Genomic DNA, 17,757 nt, shown 5'->3' on the forward strand with positions numbered 1-17,757 from the left:
AGCTTCTAAGTTAACGTGGGCAAAGGATTCATCCGATCTTAATTCTTTTTAAAAAATGAATGAGCTATTTAACAAATCAGTGGCTTGGGATAAATCAAAATCTATGGATTGAAGTCGCTTACTAATCGGATTAATATAATTCATAATTTTATACCAAATGATGATCGAACATAAAAACTTCAATTGTTTTATTGTAGTCAATAAACCGCTGGCCTCGTTTCGAATCGTATTATCTATTTCGGCATTCTCATAAATACTTAATAAAGCATCGTGAATATTTCCTATTTGAAAACGTAAAGGTTTCAATGTAAGAGTATTGAGGTGTTCTCTTAATATGGCCCACCGAAAAGTCGGTGGGCCAAATATGTATATAGCTTTTGATCCGTATTAAAAACGTTCGCTGCTTCCAAAGAAGATTTTGCCATATCATTAATTACTAAGTTTAAGGAATGACTGCTGCAAGGTTCGTAAAATGCTCTAGGGTTTAAGATATGTGTTCTTGTTCCGGCGGTTTTGCCGCCGTAGGCGGCCCTGATGGTAGCTAAAAAGGGTCAGCCACACACAATAGATGAGGTAATTTTTCCTGCAGTAAGAGAATAACAATTATTAAATACGTGTTAAATATACTAGTTTTAATTTATTGACACATACGAATGAAATTTATTTAAAATTTCTTATTTTAAGAAATAATTTTATTATAATCTAATTTTATTTTAATCAGTATTTGTCAGCGAAACAGTATAACTGGCTAAACCTTTGGAATCGATTCAAGCTATCATATGTAAAATGTAATTGTTGCATTTTAATTCATTCAGTCTTTTCAATTTAAGTCATTAGTTTTTAAGATTGTCAAAGGTAAAAATGTTTTCAAAGAGATTTTTGATATTTAAAACATTAAAACCGTGCGTTCACAAACCGACACCCAGTAATAAAAAATAATTATCGTTAATTTTATGTTACGTTTATAATTGACGGCCCTGCTTTTCTCACCCTCTAAATACGAACAAATAGACATCCGTAAAAAAAAAGAGAAACCTGTAACGAAAATAACCACATTATTAAATTCGAAATTGATATTTAACATAAATATTTTACCGTGAAAAGAGTATATACATTTTACATTTATTTGCTATAATGACAACCTACCAAAGGTACACTATAATTTCTTATTAGTCACTGAAAAAAAAACAAAAATTTTCAATACCGTTTGACATACTCATATTTCTAGTCAAATTCATAAATCAAAACGATTTCATATTCTGGGAAAGCGAAATTCCGAAACAATTCTCAAAATTTTATACATCTAGTTTTCCAGTAACATTGGGCACAATTAGTTACGTATTAAATGTAACTTGTTACTGATCGACCAACAAGCGAGACTGTATATCTTAATCCTATCGGTTCCCGCTTTAAAAACGTATCGAGATTAATTACCGCTCAATCGGGCTGTGTTTGCAGCCTGAAAGCAAAATTTCCGTGTTCCAATTCGTACCACCCGCGATCCTTTAGTAAAAGCTAAAAAGAATTCAAAGATACTAACATAAATTTCAAAAGAGACACTTTCGTTACAACGTCCATTGATCTCCAAAGAAAATGATACGAGTATATATGTTTCAGATTGTTTAATTTGTAGTTGCCCACTTATATAATTCCATATTACACGTTTAATTATATAATATTCGAGATTTGTTATAATTTTAATTAATTTCCGAAAATTATAAAAGATGTTTTCTTCTTATTTAAGGAACTATATGGGCTCCGGTTAACATAAAATACTCCGTCGTTTCATTGCGTAAAATCTGCAAAAAATGTGTTTTCAAAAAACACATTAAACATATATTTCTTGTGGCGATAGGATATTAGTCTTTAGTTCTACCTTTTCTTTAATATCAATCTATGTTATGATATTTCTTCCTCAGAATCTGACATAATTAACAAAAGGATAAACGTTGTAACATAGAAAGTTATTTATCTATTGGTGTACTTTCAAATTAACCTCTGCTTGCTAATTACTAAATAGGACTAAAATCAAAGTAAAAAAAACAGCCAATACATTAAATAATACCCGCTTCTGATTAGTCAGTGGTTGAAAAGAGTAGGCTTTTGATTGGTTGAACATCTGTATCATAATGAAAATCTGTTTCATAATGATCCTCATTATGATGCAGTCTGCAGCTGCATAATTCGAATGTTATAATACAGCCACAGAAAAATGTTATTATATAATATATATATATACATTAGTCGGTATATATATACACACTGTCTAGCCGGGGACTCTGCCTCCTGGACCCTCGACACTAAGAATAGTCATTTGATGGCATTTCTTCAATGCTTGACTTGAAAACTTTGATATACTGATTCCGGGAATGCAGGAGAACTTGCAAGGTATTTATGATTTCACGGTTAAGCGATCGAAATAAACTGCGTCTTCTTGAGAATTCTAAATTATGGTCACCCATGAAATATAGTTGTAGAAAACTCCGCTTTTCATTGCTGTTGGGGAACAGTGATCCAATCCTGTGGTAAATTTGTCGTTGAACTTTCAAAGCTGACTTAAACCCACCTAAATCACATACAGATGCTCCAAATCATGTCATTTGAAACATGAATTGTAATGACGGATGTTGTTCAAAAATTGTTTCGGTTGGGGACTATCAGAATATAGTAAAGATGCTAGCTACGGAGGTAATTCTGATAACTCTGGCAGTAAAACTTTGCCATCCCCGCAACACATTCCTTTTGTTTCTGAATAAAACTTATGAGCCCCACAAAATGAACAAATACAATTGATTTCACCTACTGACAACTCTAGTAGATTTGAATAAACTATAGTTGGATCGTATGTAACCCGTCGCCGCTATCAAGTGATGCTCTTTCACGCTGTAATACGAACCTGGATCTCGATGTTTTATTCAATCGAATACGGTGTCATACAATTGTCTGATGGTTACGACTTGTCCTACCAATACTACATTTTCGCATATCAATTAAATTTATAAAAAGAAAGTGGCAGAATTATTTTAAATTTTAAAGAAAACAAAAGATCAAGAAAAATTGATTGAAAAAAAAGTCAAGTGAAAATTCAAATTAAAATAATAAAATGTTCAGTTCAATGTAAACAATAAACTGTAAAAAATTCAACTTGTAAAATATCACCAAATTTTTCAATTCGATGATTATTTGATTTTGAATTCAAAACTTGATGAAATTCAAACTATCACAATCACAGTCAAATTACCAAGCACAAATAAAGTTCAGCACCTTAAAGAAGCACTAAACGTAAATTATTTTCACGATATATAACGTGGTTTTTATTGTTTTTAGGTTATATATTTAATTGTTTACAAATTCAAAGTATTTAAAAAAAGTGTTATTATTAACATTATCTGCTGATATTGTTATCTGATATTATTTTTTTAATTATAAATGATCACAAAATATTCTTTCATAGAATGTTTTATTAGCATTTCGCCGCGATAAACTTATTGCAGCGATTTTTAGCTACAGCTCCATTTATCGATCCGTAAATTATGGAACCAAAGGTGCATCTTAATAGAGATTTTCAAGGAGAACACTTCAATATCTTCTCTAAAAACATTTGTACTCAATAGCGTTTGCGCAGTAAATTTTCGCGGTTTACGGCCTTAATATTGGGTGTAAAAAGGCTGAAAAAACTTCAAAAGTTCCTAAAAATCCAGATTTATCATTGTTCTGAATTTCATTTTTATATGATGTTTCATTTAAAAGATATTTTTAAAAAATGTATTTTTAAAATCATTGATAAGCCATAACTTTAAACATCGATCGATAACATATGTTTTCTATCTGGCATATCGATAAATAATTAAAAAATGAATCTTTTTGCTGTCAGAAAAAAAGTTGTTTAGCCGGATTTGCGCAATGCGGTCATGCGGTTTACTGCCGCATGAGCAGTTCGCATCGAAAAAAAAACATGAAAACCACCCTTGCAATAAATAGAAACATTTTGCCGATTAGATTTCTTTTGTAAACCTATGGGGTCCTTAATCTTGCATTTCAAAAAAATCAACTCCTTTTTTATATAAATAGAATATATATAGAAGATAGATATGAATATACATACCGGGACAACCGGATGATCGAGAGCATATATTTTTTATGCAAACGTTAGCCCTTGTACTGCTAGCAAATACGGTGTTTGAATTTTTAAAACTGGTCTTACCGATCTGGAGATATAAATAAATTTCGAAAAAATAACGGATAACCGAATGATCTAGAGTACATCTTTTTTATGCAAACGTTAGCACTCAACATGTTAAAAAATAAGCCATTTGAGTAATTAAAATTGGTCATACCATCTCGTAGATATACATGAACTTTGGAATAAGAGAATGACTGGACAACCGGATATTCGAAAGTATAAAAGAAAAACATAAAAACCACTCTTGCAATAAATAGAAACTTTTTCCTGAATTAGATTTTTTTGTATACCTATGGAGTCGTTAATCTTGCATCAAGATGTGCTCCTTAAACATATCAGTCTTGCATTTCAACGAAATCATCTCCTTTTTTATATGTATACGTAGAAGATTTAAAAATATATTTACTTTCTCTAGAAACAGCAGGCTGGCACCAAATAAAAGTTTTGCAGTGATAGAAAGATTTTATAGAGTATGAAAAGTGCTAGCCAGGATTTGAACATAGAATGTTCTGGATGAATGGCAGAGGTGCTACCATTTTAACAAGGTCAGGAGAGTTACATAATTATAAAACATAAAAAGTAACATTTTATGCATTACGAATATCATATTCTATGTGAGAATAACAGAATCTTCTATGTAAAAATTACAATTGTTAATGAGAAATTTAACAATTAGTCAATTACAGTAATTTATTTTCTGGAACTGATATTTTGTAGATGGCTTATTAAGCCTATCAGAATAATAATACTTACAGTGGTATCAACAGTAAAATAATTGCGCAAAAAATTATTTGGTAAATGGAATAGTTCCATCAAAATGTTGACCACTCACAACATTATACATTTTGAACTGTAATTTATTTAATCTCTCAGCCATTTCACTGTGTAGATGGGCCACACATCAAATCTATAGTATTTTTTTTTTTAGTTTTCATAACTTTTATATTTTTACGTATAAAACTATAAATTGTAATCATGTCAAAGAGTAATATGAACTCAAAAAACAAAAAATATTCTTTCTCCTAGTCAACTTTTACAAATTTGAGCCTAGAGTTAACTTGCTGAAAGAGAATGAAGTTTAAAATCTTCCTCCCTCTTCCTTGTACTAGTTAATAATTAATAATAGCAAGTAGCATTCTTTAAAAAAGCATAAAATTAATGTTATATAATGTCAGAAAATATACAAAAATAAATCAGTTAAAGGCAAGACTAGTTTCTGGGAGTATTCAAAACTGCATCTTAAAATAAAAATATATAACCTTATAACAGATTCCAACAACATTATGATCCACTTATAGTAGAAAATAAATATCTTAACGCTTGTATGTTTAGATATACATCCAAACATATATCTCCCTGAAATGAGAATAACTAAATCCATAAATCCAAAGGTTTTATTAGTATGATCTTGAAAAATGAGTGAAAAATAATAAGGAAAAATCAGTTTCAAATTTATTTTCACTTTCTTCTTATACAATATAATTACATATTAAAATTAACAGATATTTTTGCAACATTATTCATATTTATACACACACACACACACACATATATATATATACATATAGTATATAATATATATATATAAAATTCAATTACAGGACAAGTAATTACAATTTGATATGAAGAGAAAACATGAAGAAATATTGGTCATTGAAAGTTGTATCAAAATAATATTTTTGGTCACCCAAACAAGATGATATTAGGTAAAGATCTTAAACCACAGAGTAACTAGCTCAAGAGTATTTAACCATCGCTAAAATTGCATCTTATTCTCTCTGAACGATACATTTTAATAACATGTGCTACTGCACATTACTGATGTTTTTATATCCATTACAATTAATAGTCAGTTAATACAATATATTACAATTTACAAACAACATTTCTTACAATAAATGGAAATTCTAATTTTTTTCAATCAACATATTATAATAACCTATACATGTACTTAAAATTTGATAAAAATTTTACAGACGGCAAGACATTCACACATTTTTTTCCCATTGAGCAGCAGGACTTGTTACAAAACAAAAAAATTATAATCTTTATAAAAGTAAATAAAGTTACAAAAAAATGTTATTTATTTATAAAGGCAAATGGCAGACATCATACTGTGTTCGTCAATTAAGTATCCAAAGACACAAATTGCAGTGCATAGTAGACATAGCTAAAAGAGAAATAGAGACTCTTAAGCTTTATTGAATAATGAATATGGTAATAATAAAACAACATTATTAAATATAATATTAAATAATGAAGCATTAAAGGTCCATAAACAATTTAAAAATTAATTATTTGTACAATAGTGTTAATAATCTTAACAAGAAATTTGTAAACCTTCTTATAAAAAACAGTTAGCTAAAAATGGTTACAGTAAAGGATAGGCGAACAAGATATGAAAACAATGTCAAGATTTCATAGGTTTTAAATTTATTCAAAATGATAAACAATCCATTTTTGAATTAATGAAACATGTTCTTCCAAAGGACATTCAGAAGTAATTAGCAGCACCGTCTGTAGCTGACTTTCCAATAACACTGTTGTTAACAGTACCCATCTTAAAAGGTTAGGAAACCCTCATCAGATTTATGTACTGTTTGTTTTTTTTTGTCAAATTTAGTGTGTTTGTAAATTTCATAACTCCATGTGCATAGACATCTTGGTTTATACAAGCTATGTTTAATTTACATGTTGCTGTACTTTGTGTCTTCATTTTTATATTCTGTTCCAAGCAATTTGCAAAAGTTGATTTTATTGTTGTGTTTAGTTCCTAGCATTTATGGGTAAATGTGTGCCCAGTCCGTCCTATGAAATGTTAATCACAGATCAAATATTAATGCTATTACAGAAGTTAAATTTCTTTGAGTGTTTGCCAGGTTTTTTTTTGTTTGCTACAACATCCTGTAGGTAAAGGTGCTGCTAATTAACTCCAAAAGGTCCTTTGGAAGATTAAATTCAATGGTAGTGATTTATAATTTTTAATAATTTTAGTTTTATCACCTTTTGTAATGTTATTCAATGAATTCATATGAGAAAATTTTATGTCATGATTTTAGATGTTTATTCACATGTTCAACTTTTTCAGATAGAAAGTAACAGTTTTAATGATGTAAATAGAAATATTTAGATTTGTAAGTTTATAGAAGTACATGTTAATTATTTTCTTTAAAGTTTAGTAGAAAAAAATAAAAACATTGTGAAGATAAGCGTTGACATTAACGTTTTAACCACTTACCTTTTTAAGAAATTTTCATTTTGTCTAAATATTGTGTGTGGTATCTGTGTTTTACCTATTTTACTACTATAATAATGTAACATAGTAATATATTTGTTGGTAAATTACTAACTACAGAAAAATAAATTGTAACATACATGGAGGAGGTAATAATAAAAAAATTATATTTGATTGAAGTCTTAATCAAAGTAATTAATTTTGTTATTAAATATTTGGGTTGAAAGACTTTTGTAATCTATATATTTTGTAATCATTTACAAATTTAAATATAATTTTGTATTATATATTTTTTGTATTATAATTTTATTCTGTCAAGTCATTTCAGCAGGGCTATTCAGGCTACCAAAGATAGCTGAACTAGTTTTTGGTAGTTGAATGAGCCTTTAATAAAAATTTCTCTGTTATCAATGAAATAATCAAAATATTGTTCGTGCTTGCCAGGCCCAGTTGATATTACTTGTAAAAAAGGTATCTTTTAGTATAAAGTATGATTTCCATTTACATATGATGATATTTGTTGAAGAGATTGTAAACAACAGAAAAGTGACAATATGAATTAAGGGATATTACTACTTAAGGGATTATTACTATATGATAAGACTTTCATGGGAATCATTGCGGTGTAGTTTATAAAACAATTCAATTGTTGCCATAAGTAACACATTGATAATTGGGTGGAAGATTTATGCACAAAGAAACAATATTCATGAACTGTCCAACATAAATTTACTATAGGTATCTAAGTTATTTTGCATTAAATGAAAAATATATATTTCTAACATCTTTTACAGTAAATTTAAATGCATTAAAATTATATACTTTCATTAAATTAAATGTATAATGTATTTATATATTTGTCTATTTGTGTATTTATTTGTACATATATACATTAAATGCATCTTAGCAGCAGAATAAGTAAATAAAACAAATATCTATTTTATTTTATTTACTTTTCACTGTTATTTATTTTTTCTTGTTACATGAGCACTTTAATTTTGCACTCCTATTTATTCAAATAGATCATAGAATACAGTCTTGTCAATAAAAATATCATAAAAATTGATACCACTCAACAGTGATGGATGCGAGCATTGAAGGAAGCTGAAACATGACAAGGAGAGCTGGTGAAGAGTTGCTAAGTGTTCAAAGCCCACCAAGGGTGGTAGAGTTGTGATAAGTAAATAATTAACATAAAAACAACGTTTTTTTAGATATATTTATACCAACACAGATGATGGAATGTACACCAATTGTTTTCTTAAAGTATTTTGTAGTAAGTTAAAAAGGCAGTTACTTTTATATGGATTTGAATACTAGACCATGGATACCAGTGTTCTTTGGTGGTTGGGTTTCAATTAAACAGACATCTCAGAAATGGTTGACATGAGACTATACAAGACCACACTTCACTTACACTTATCATATCATCCTCTGAAGTAATACCTGATGGTGATTCCTGGAGACTAAACAGAAAAAAAATGAATGTTGTCAGGTCTAATGCATTTGATATCACTTTTAGGAACAATGGTGTATTTATTAAAAACCCAGACTTATTAGAATGCTTCAACATATATCAAGCAACAGTAGAGATCTTTTCATTTGAATATGTCTATGTCCTCAAGGACATCAAATATATGTACAATAACTAAAACATATAAAATGGGTCTGCATTATGCTTATTTTGTTGTACTGCATTTGAACATTTCTAAATAAGAATAGGAGCTGCTAAAAGGATAATTTAATTATTACTCAATAACAAATAAAATGATTTTATTTTATTTTTTCAGAACTTACATTTTGTGTGTAGCATATTTAGCCTATTTCAATAAATATACCTCAGAGGTAATATTAAATTATTATGAGAAAACCATTAGGTATGTAAAAATAATTCAATCAAAATATCAACCTGCTTATAACATCAGATATTACATTATATCAGATAATGCTTATATTATCAGATATTGCATTGCAGCTTACCTGATTCCCAACCTTTCACTATGTGAAGTTGGTTATGAGTTTTTTAGATGTGTAATTTTTTTTATTTACGAAACACATAAATCATGTTATTCAGAAAGTATATGAGCTGAAAATATCCAAAAAAAAATTAGCATCCAGGTCAAATTTTACAAATTTAGGCCTGCAATCAACGGATTAAAAAAGAATTTCTTATATTTAAAATACTAAATGTTTGTAATATCCACAGTATATATTTCATTATTTATTTGAAATAGTAAGGAAGTACAAAAGTTTTCATGAAGAAAAAAAATAAAAAAACTAGAACAAGAAAAAAAAAATTACTTTTTTTTATCTATGTTTTAATGTAGCACAATGTTTCATTTGTTGCCATTTAAGATAGTATCATATATTTTTAGTTGTGAGAAAGTGACATTTAACTAAAATAAAAAAATTCAGATATTGTATTCTACTATTTTTAAGAATATATTGGTCATCAAAACTATCACACATCACTTTTATTTCTTTTTTCCTTTTTTTTTGAGGATATGATCATTATAGAAAATCCAGTAACTGAACTCAGACACATTTAATTCAGACTGCTGATGCTCCGCTGTAATCATTAAAAAAATGTATATTTATATTTATAACTTAGATTCACTGATCGGCAATTTAATACAGTATTATGCATGTATTCTAAATATAGAATTTAGATTAACTTTAAACTTAATTTCTCAAACATGGTATCGCTGATATGTTAAATGAATAAATTAACAATTAATATAATCCACCTTATCAGTATGTTGATACGTTCTCTAGATCTTTCGGCTTACTTGGAAGCCATCAGCAGCAGTTAAAACTAATGCATTAAAGTCAAAGTTTAAAAATCATAGTTAAAATTTAAAAACAGTCATGACTGTCCTGATCCTACTAGTATACTGTTTTTAAATTTTAACAATGATTTTTAAACTTTGACTTTAATGCATTAATCTTAACTGCTGCTGATGGCTTCCAAGTAAGCCATCAGCTAGGATCTAGAGAACATATCAATCTGCTGGTAAGGTGGATTATATTAATTGTTAATTTATTCATTTAACTTTAAACTTATTAATTTTTTTTTCATATTTTATTATAATTAAGTGCTTCATTATTATTCATTAAATATCTTTAACCACCTGATACTTAACTTTCTTACGTTTATGCTAAGTTAATACGTTAAACGTATGCTAAGTTAATTCCGTTTAATACGGAAATTTTATGATAAGTTTCATTTTATGACATCTTCTTAACTGCTGATCTTTGTTAAGATCAGCAGTTAAGAAGTGTAAAAGTTTTTTTTCCTAATCGATTTCTAACCAGATTTATTAGTACTTTACTGTTATGGTACAACAAACATTCAGAAAACCATTTGGTTACACATATGTGTACAGAAAAACATTCTGTAGATACAAAGTTAATAAGTAAGCATTATTGATAGTGACTATAAACTGGTATTCCTTCATTTGGCACAGTCACAAAGACAAAAGGATGAAACATAAAAAGTGGTAGACCACATCACAACTAGTTTCACAAAAGTTTTTGTAAAATATTACAATCCACACTTCCTTTTCTATGAAACCTTATTAAATTTATGAAATATGCTCCGTATTAAAAATATATTTAAAAAATAATGTTTATTATGTTCACTTTGAAATTTTATAATATAATTATCATTATTTTTTGTGTGAATACAGTAGTCAATAATACAAGCACAATTAATAGAAAAATAAAATATTAAGGTATAAAATATAGCTTAACAGATGAAATACAAAACATGAAAATTTAATTAAATGTTAGAAATTAAAATTAAATTAACACATGAAAACATTTATATCTACTTGTGTGTGAGTGGTGTATGCATGTGTATGTGTATGTGTGTGTGTGTTTGTATATCTGCACATACATACATGAATGATGCATTCTAGCTTAACCATTGGTAATTCACAGCATATCATAATTTGTTCATAATATTTTCTTCTTCTGTACTTCACTTTTTTTCTATAAAAAAGATCTCTTCCCAAATACTTAAAACCATAAATTTACTGATCGTGTAATTGAAATGAGCAAAAAAGTAAAAAACACAATCAAAAACCTGCTGTTTCAGTTCAAAAAAAAAAATTTATAATTAGTGCATCTGAGCTAATGATTATCATTTTAAAAGTCACCATAGGAAACTCTTAACAGCAAATCTCTATAATGCATTACATTTATTATGTAATATATATAATACATAATTTATTTGTTAACATTACTGTATTTTTGACTAAAACTTTTGATTATCCAAGAAATTTTGTTTAGATAAATCTGTTGTAGCTATTAATCTGTTTTTTGCTTTATTAATATTCCTCTAGTAAAAAATTGATGGATTAAGATCATACAACTGCTTCCCATAGATTTCATAGCTGCTGTAGATTTCTCAAAAGATTTTTTTTAGTTATTAATACCTCGCTAATATATTAACTTAATTATTTACTAGGTTTTAAAATTAAAGAGATTATTATTTACGATTTCAAAATAAATACTATAGTCTATATCACTTAGTATCATTATTCCTCATACATTACAGATATATACCACTCTAATTTTGACAATATTATAAACCTATTCCATAATGAATAGTATTGATTAGATTTCACAGATGCTTTAATTAATTGAATTTATGCCTACAACTATAATTCAGGTATTTTGAAAGGCACAGTTTTGAGGTCATGGGTGTGTTAATTTACTTTGATATACATTCATATTATCAGTGGATGAAAGGTTGTAGAGGGTTTAAGTGAACTTTTTTATATCTCTTTTAAAGATCTGCATAAAAATACAACTTAAAAAGCTATTTAATAAGATTGAATTTCAAAATGGAATGTTTTAACATTTTTATAAATAATAGTTTTATGTTCTGCAAGTATTCAGATTATTTTAGTTTACTTAATATATTTATTTCACATCTTATTTCATACATCTTGTATTTTGATGTAACATATATGTTTTAATGTAAAAAAGTTATCTCTATGTATTAATCAGAACAAACTCAAAAGTAAGGAGAGAAAAACAAAACCATTCTTTTGTTCATGTTTGAATTTTACAAAAATTGAAGCAACTTCCCCATACAATAGTTAGTGCACCATTGGTTATTGCATTTAGGAACTTTATGGAAGCCTGTTTTCATATTTCTACTGTTGATGGAATTTTTAACAATCTTTATTTTTATGTAACATTCTGTCTAATGTTTTATTTACATTAAAAGTATATTCAAATTTATTTCTGTACTCTTACGTTTTTTCCGACAGACAACAAAAAAAAAAATTAATATTTTTTTCCTTTCTCTGCAACACAAAATGAATATCAAATTAATCTCTACTGATTGATTGATAGTTCTGACCTAAACATTCATATTGCTTCTTTCAAATAATTATGTGCATGATAGTATATCACCAGATAATTTTAGATACAAGAAATAGATGAAAAATATTATAAAAGATATCAGAAACTTTAAATTCTGCAGCCAATTCAAGATCATAAATACTCAGATTTAGTATTTTAATAGTAAAGTAATGTTAATGCAAGTTTTCAAGAATACTAGCTTTTTAAAAATGAATAGTCCTATTGAAGATGCAGAATCAGATTTTCATTATATATTTGGAGAGCAGGTTACGAATTCAGATCTGGAAATAGATTTTTCTTCCTTTGCTAGAGGAGAAGAGATCGATGGATGGATTTACATAACAAGGAAAATAGAAGGGAAATTATGAAAAGCTGAGAACATTTTTATGTGCATATAAATAAAAATATATATACACACATACTTAAGTATGTATATATGTATATAGACACACACACTTGCATACATACACACATATACAAAGGCATAAACACACACCCACACATATTATATATACAGAAGTCACTTCTTTTAAAGTTCCAGCTGTGTATCAAATACTACAGCTGATCTGAAGAGTCTTCATCAGGGGCGACTCGAATAATGGGCACAGTAGCCAGAGATGTTTCATCATCTGCATATGACAAGGAAAAACCATAATCCTCATCAGCTGTTACATCAGATGATAATTTTGGGTAAGGATAATGACTGTGGCGAAGCCTTCGTCCACTTGATAATCTCTGTTGTGCTTGATTGCTTGTTTCGGTTTCACATCTACTGAATTCACGAAAAAGTGCATCTGATTTTTCATCCACTGAGTAGTCTCTAGGATAGTCACCTCCACGACCAAACTCTCTTCTTTTTTTAATAGCTGTCTGTCCACTAAACCTCCTGTGGCTAGTGGCTGATTTTAGGCCTGCTACACCCTCATCTGGTTCTGTTTCAACACTGAGCAGACTAGATCGCCTGAATATTTCATCTCCTTCCTCTCCTTCTTCACCTTCTGAACCTTCCTCAACACTCTCTCCTAAAGATGGAATTCGATGTGTGTGCGTGTCGAAGTCACCACTGGATAAATGTTGATGATAAATTAATTTTAGAGTAGGAGGTACTGGGTTTTCTAGACTGCGATATCCACTGTCAGCTCTCAACTGGTGAAGTCTATGAACCTGACTCTCACTTGTGCTATCTGTGTTGTCAGTGGTACTTTCAAAACTAGTAGTAGCCTGGAAAAAGAATATATTAGCAGAACAAAAAAAGTTAAAAATATCAGATAGAAATAATATCGTAAAGCTTATAAATTGTTAAAATAATGGAATTTTAAAGGCATAAAAATTTTCTAAAATAAATATTTTTATCACATTAAATAAATATTACGATTTATTAGCTCTTTGGTTAAAACATATTGTTACTATTATTAGTTTGACTACACCAATGTTATGTACACATATACCCGTGTCAATAGTTAATTACAACAAAATCTGTATTAAATCTAACACTTTTGTTAGTTTGTGGCTTTTCATGCTCATAGAAAACATTTTAAATGAAATAAAAAACAAAATCAAATAAACACCTTATATTAGGTTTAATATAACAACTGACATTCAGATAATGTGCTGGTGGAGACAATGCTGGTTGATCTACTGATAGCCCTCAGAGTGAAACGGGCAGAAACTAGGAGGTTGCCACCCCAGGAGAAAAAGGAACAACTTCAGGCCTATACCAGGGAATTGATGTGCATATGGCAGGAGCGGTGTGACACAGGCCAAAAGAGTCGGTGGACCTGCCGTCTGATTGGGGACACTTGGTGTGAGAGGAAACATGGTCAAATTGATTTCTTCTTTATGCAGTTTTTGGTGGGACATGGAGGTTACAGGGTGTACCTTTATAGATTTGTCCTGGACCACTCAGATTGTTGTCCAGTATGTGATGACAAGAAGGAAATGGCACACCATGTTTTCTTTTCTCGTGTGCAATTTGAGGCTGCTCGACAGTGTATGATTTATGTACTGGACCGTGAGAATATGTTCACACTGGAGGAACTCCACTGTGACCGTCATGATAGTGGGTGTATATGTGTCACCCAACATAGAGCTTGCGGAATTTACTCGCTTCGTAGATATCCTACAGGGATTAATTACTAATTCACCGAAGAGATTAGTTATGTTGGGTGACTTTAATAGTAAAATAGTGATGGCTGGTAGTAGTTACACGAACAGGAGAGGACAGATCCTGGCGGACCTGCTTGAGACTACTGGCTGTCATTGTATAAACGACGGCACACCCACTTATGTAGCAAGAGGCCACCAGTCGGTGCTGGATTTGACCATCCTGGATAATAGATGGAAAAGTGAACAATATGACTGGATGGTCCTCCTTGACGATATAGCTAGTGATCACCGCGCAACAATACTAGACCTGAGAGATGCGAATTTTGAGCGAGTTGAGTATCCTCCACTACCAAGTTTTTCAGCGGAACAAATTGAACTAATAGTCAATAGAACAGCTGATAGACTAAAAGATAGGCAGCAGCAGACCCCTGAAGCTTTATCAAATATAATTAAACAAGAGATCGATAGAGTGGCAAGTAATGCTGCAAGGAGACGGATTGTATATTGGTGGACGACCGAGATCGGGAATATAAGACAAGAGCTCCAGTCCCTTAGGAGAAGAAAACAGAGACTTCTCAGAAATGGTAGGGAAGATTACCAGGATATAGCAAGAAGGTATATTGAAACTAGAAGGGCCCAACAGAGCAATTAAGAAAAGGAAAAAGGAGTGCTGGAATAATCTCTGCAGTGAGCTCGATACTGACCCATGGGGCCAAGCTTATCGTATAGTAACTAAGAAGTTCGGCAGACGATTACCTATTCTGGATAAGGCTAATGCTGAAATGCATGTGGCGAGATTGTTCCCTAGCATGATAGCCGATGATAGTGGACCCACACCATGTGAGAGCAGGAGATTTACTATAGATGAACTGCAACTAGCGGCCAAAAGTCTGGCTTTAAAGAAGAGCCCTGGACCGGACAGAATCCCTGCAGCGGTGATCAAAGGTTTAGTCCAGAAGACTCCCTGGGAAGTATTAGAGGTTGCCAGTTACGGTTTGGAGAGAAGAGTTTTCCCCGCGTGTTGGAAAGAGGCCAGGGTGGTGCTCCTTCCTAAAGGTGCACCTATGGAGGAGGACGCCAGTTACAGACCCCTGAGCCTATTGAATAACATGGGTAAACTCGTGGAAAAAATGCTGGCGGGCCGTATTATTCGGGAACTAGAACAGGGAGTCGGGATTAGCCCAAACCAGTATGGTTTTTGGCAGGGGCGGTCCACTGTGAAGGCCATCTGTAGGATTTCGGACTGGGCTAATGAAGTCAGAAGAGGCACATGGCGCACAAGACGGATTCCATTAATGATTTCACTTGATATAAAAAATGCCTTTGGCTCAATCAGTTGGAGTCACATAAACAGGGCAATGGCCACAAAGGGATTGAGCCCTTATATATGTAGGCAAATCGAGGACTATCTTTCCGATAGAAGATGTTTGATTGAAGCCCAGGAAGGAAGAATTCACATTTTGAGATGCAAGGTGGGGTGCCACAGGGATCGGTCCTGGGGCCGCTGCTATGGCTGCTAGTTATAGATGATCTCCTACACAGAATGTTCCCTGCTGGAGTTGAGGTTTTGGCATATTCAGATGATCTCGCTGTACTAGTTGAGGGCAGGATGGTAATTGAAGTCCAAGAGAGGGCGAACGCGGCGCCACTCAGATCATTAATGAGGGGATGATTTCTAGGGGTCTGCAGTTGTCATTGGAAAAATGTAGGTGTATCCCCTTCACTGGAAGAAGAGTACTAGATCCTATTACTATTTTCATTAATGGTAAAGTTATAGAAGAGGTGCATAGTTTGAAATACTTAGGAGTTACCTTTCAGAGGAATTGTAGATACACTGACCATATAAGTAACATATGTAGGAAGGCTGAAGCAATGGTAGAGAGTCTTAGCATTATAATGGCAACACAGAATGGCTCTAGAGCATCAAAACGCAGATTGTTGGTGTCAACGATAGTATCCTCATTGATGTATGCTGTTCCCGCATGGAGTCACGCTATAGATATCAGGGGTAACAAGGAGAAATTAGCGAGGGTGCATAGGAGAGGGCTCCTAGGTGTGGTGGCCGCGTATAGGACAGTGTCCTATGAAGCCCTTTGTGTTCTCGCCGGAGTACTGCCGATAGACCTCATCGCGAGATATAGAGTTGAAAGATCGAAGGGCAGAGCAGATCAAGAGGCCAAAGACGAAGTCAATACTACCTGGCAGGAGAGGTGGACTAATAGCGGTGTGGGTCGCTGGACAAGACAACTCATCCCGGAGATCGAACCATGGATAAGAAGAGGTTTTGGCAAGATGGATCACTTTTTAACGCAATTTTTCACCAGGAATGGCTCATTTAATAATTACTTAAATAAAGTAGGAAGGAGAACAGAGGCAATCTGCATGTATTGCGAAGAGATCGACGATGCAGAACATACTTTCTTCATATGTGAAGGATGGGCCGCCCTCAGATTTGACATGGTGATCGACGGGATGACTCCCGAAGCTATAGTACCTTTTATGACTAGTCGCGAATCCAACTGGAAGAAAATAGCGTGTTACACCAGACAGATCTTATCGCAGAAAAACATTGACGAAAGGAGAATGGGTTTTTGATTTAGGTTAGGGAAGGGAGGACAGCCTCAGCGGTGAGGGCCGGCATGCCGAGGTGTGTCGCTTCCAATGATCCGCTGGGGACTCCTGGGGATATTGTTTAGGGAATAATAGAATAATAAAACATACAGAGAAAAGACCTCGACACTACGTCACGACACTCCAGGTATGGCGTGGTGTCTGAAAGGGGCATATAAAATAAAAGATTACTCTCAAAAAGAGCTACCGGTAGGCCGACCTGCCATGCCAGTATATAGCTGGTAGG

The 17,757-nt window shown here is 31.6% G+C and overlaps 1 protein-coding gene across 7 annotated transcripts in view; it reads right to left on the minus strand.

The window, feature by feature from the left end:
• Positions 1-9,174: 9,174 nt before the first annotated feature.
• The window catches only part of LOC142323095 (uncharacterized), a 352,611-nt gene continuing 344,028 nt past the window's right edge, over positions 9,175-17,757 (minus strand). For all 7 annotated transcript variants that reach the window (XM_075362275.1, XM_075362276.1, XM_075362273.1 and 4 more), the window contains one exon: positions 9,175-14,015. In XM_075362275.1, the coding sequence (XP_075218390.1) occupies positions 13,350-14,015 (666 nt within the window). In that variant the 3' untranslated portion in view covers positions 9,175-13,349. The remainder of the gene's footprint in view (positions 14,016-17,757) is intronic.

Source organism: Lycorma delicatula, chromosome 4, assembly GCF_047948215.1.
Source record: "Lycorma delicatula isolate Av1 chromosome 4, ASM4794821v1, whole genome shotgun sequence".
Lineage (NCBI taxonomy): Eukaryota > Metazoa > Arthropoda > Insecta > Hemiptera > Fulgoridae > Lycorma > Lycorma delicatula.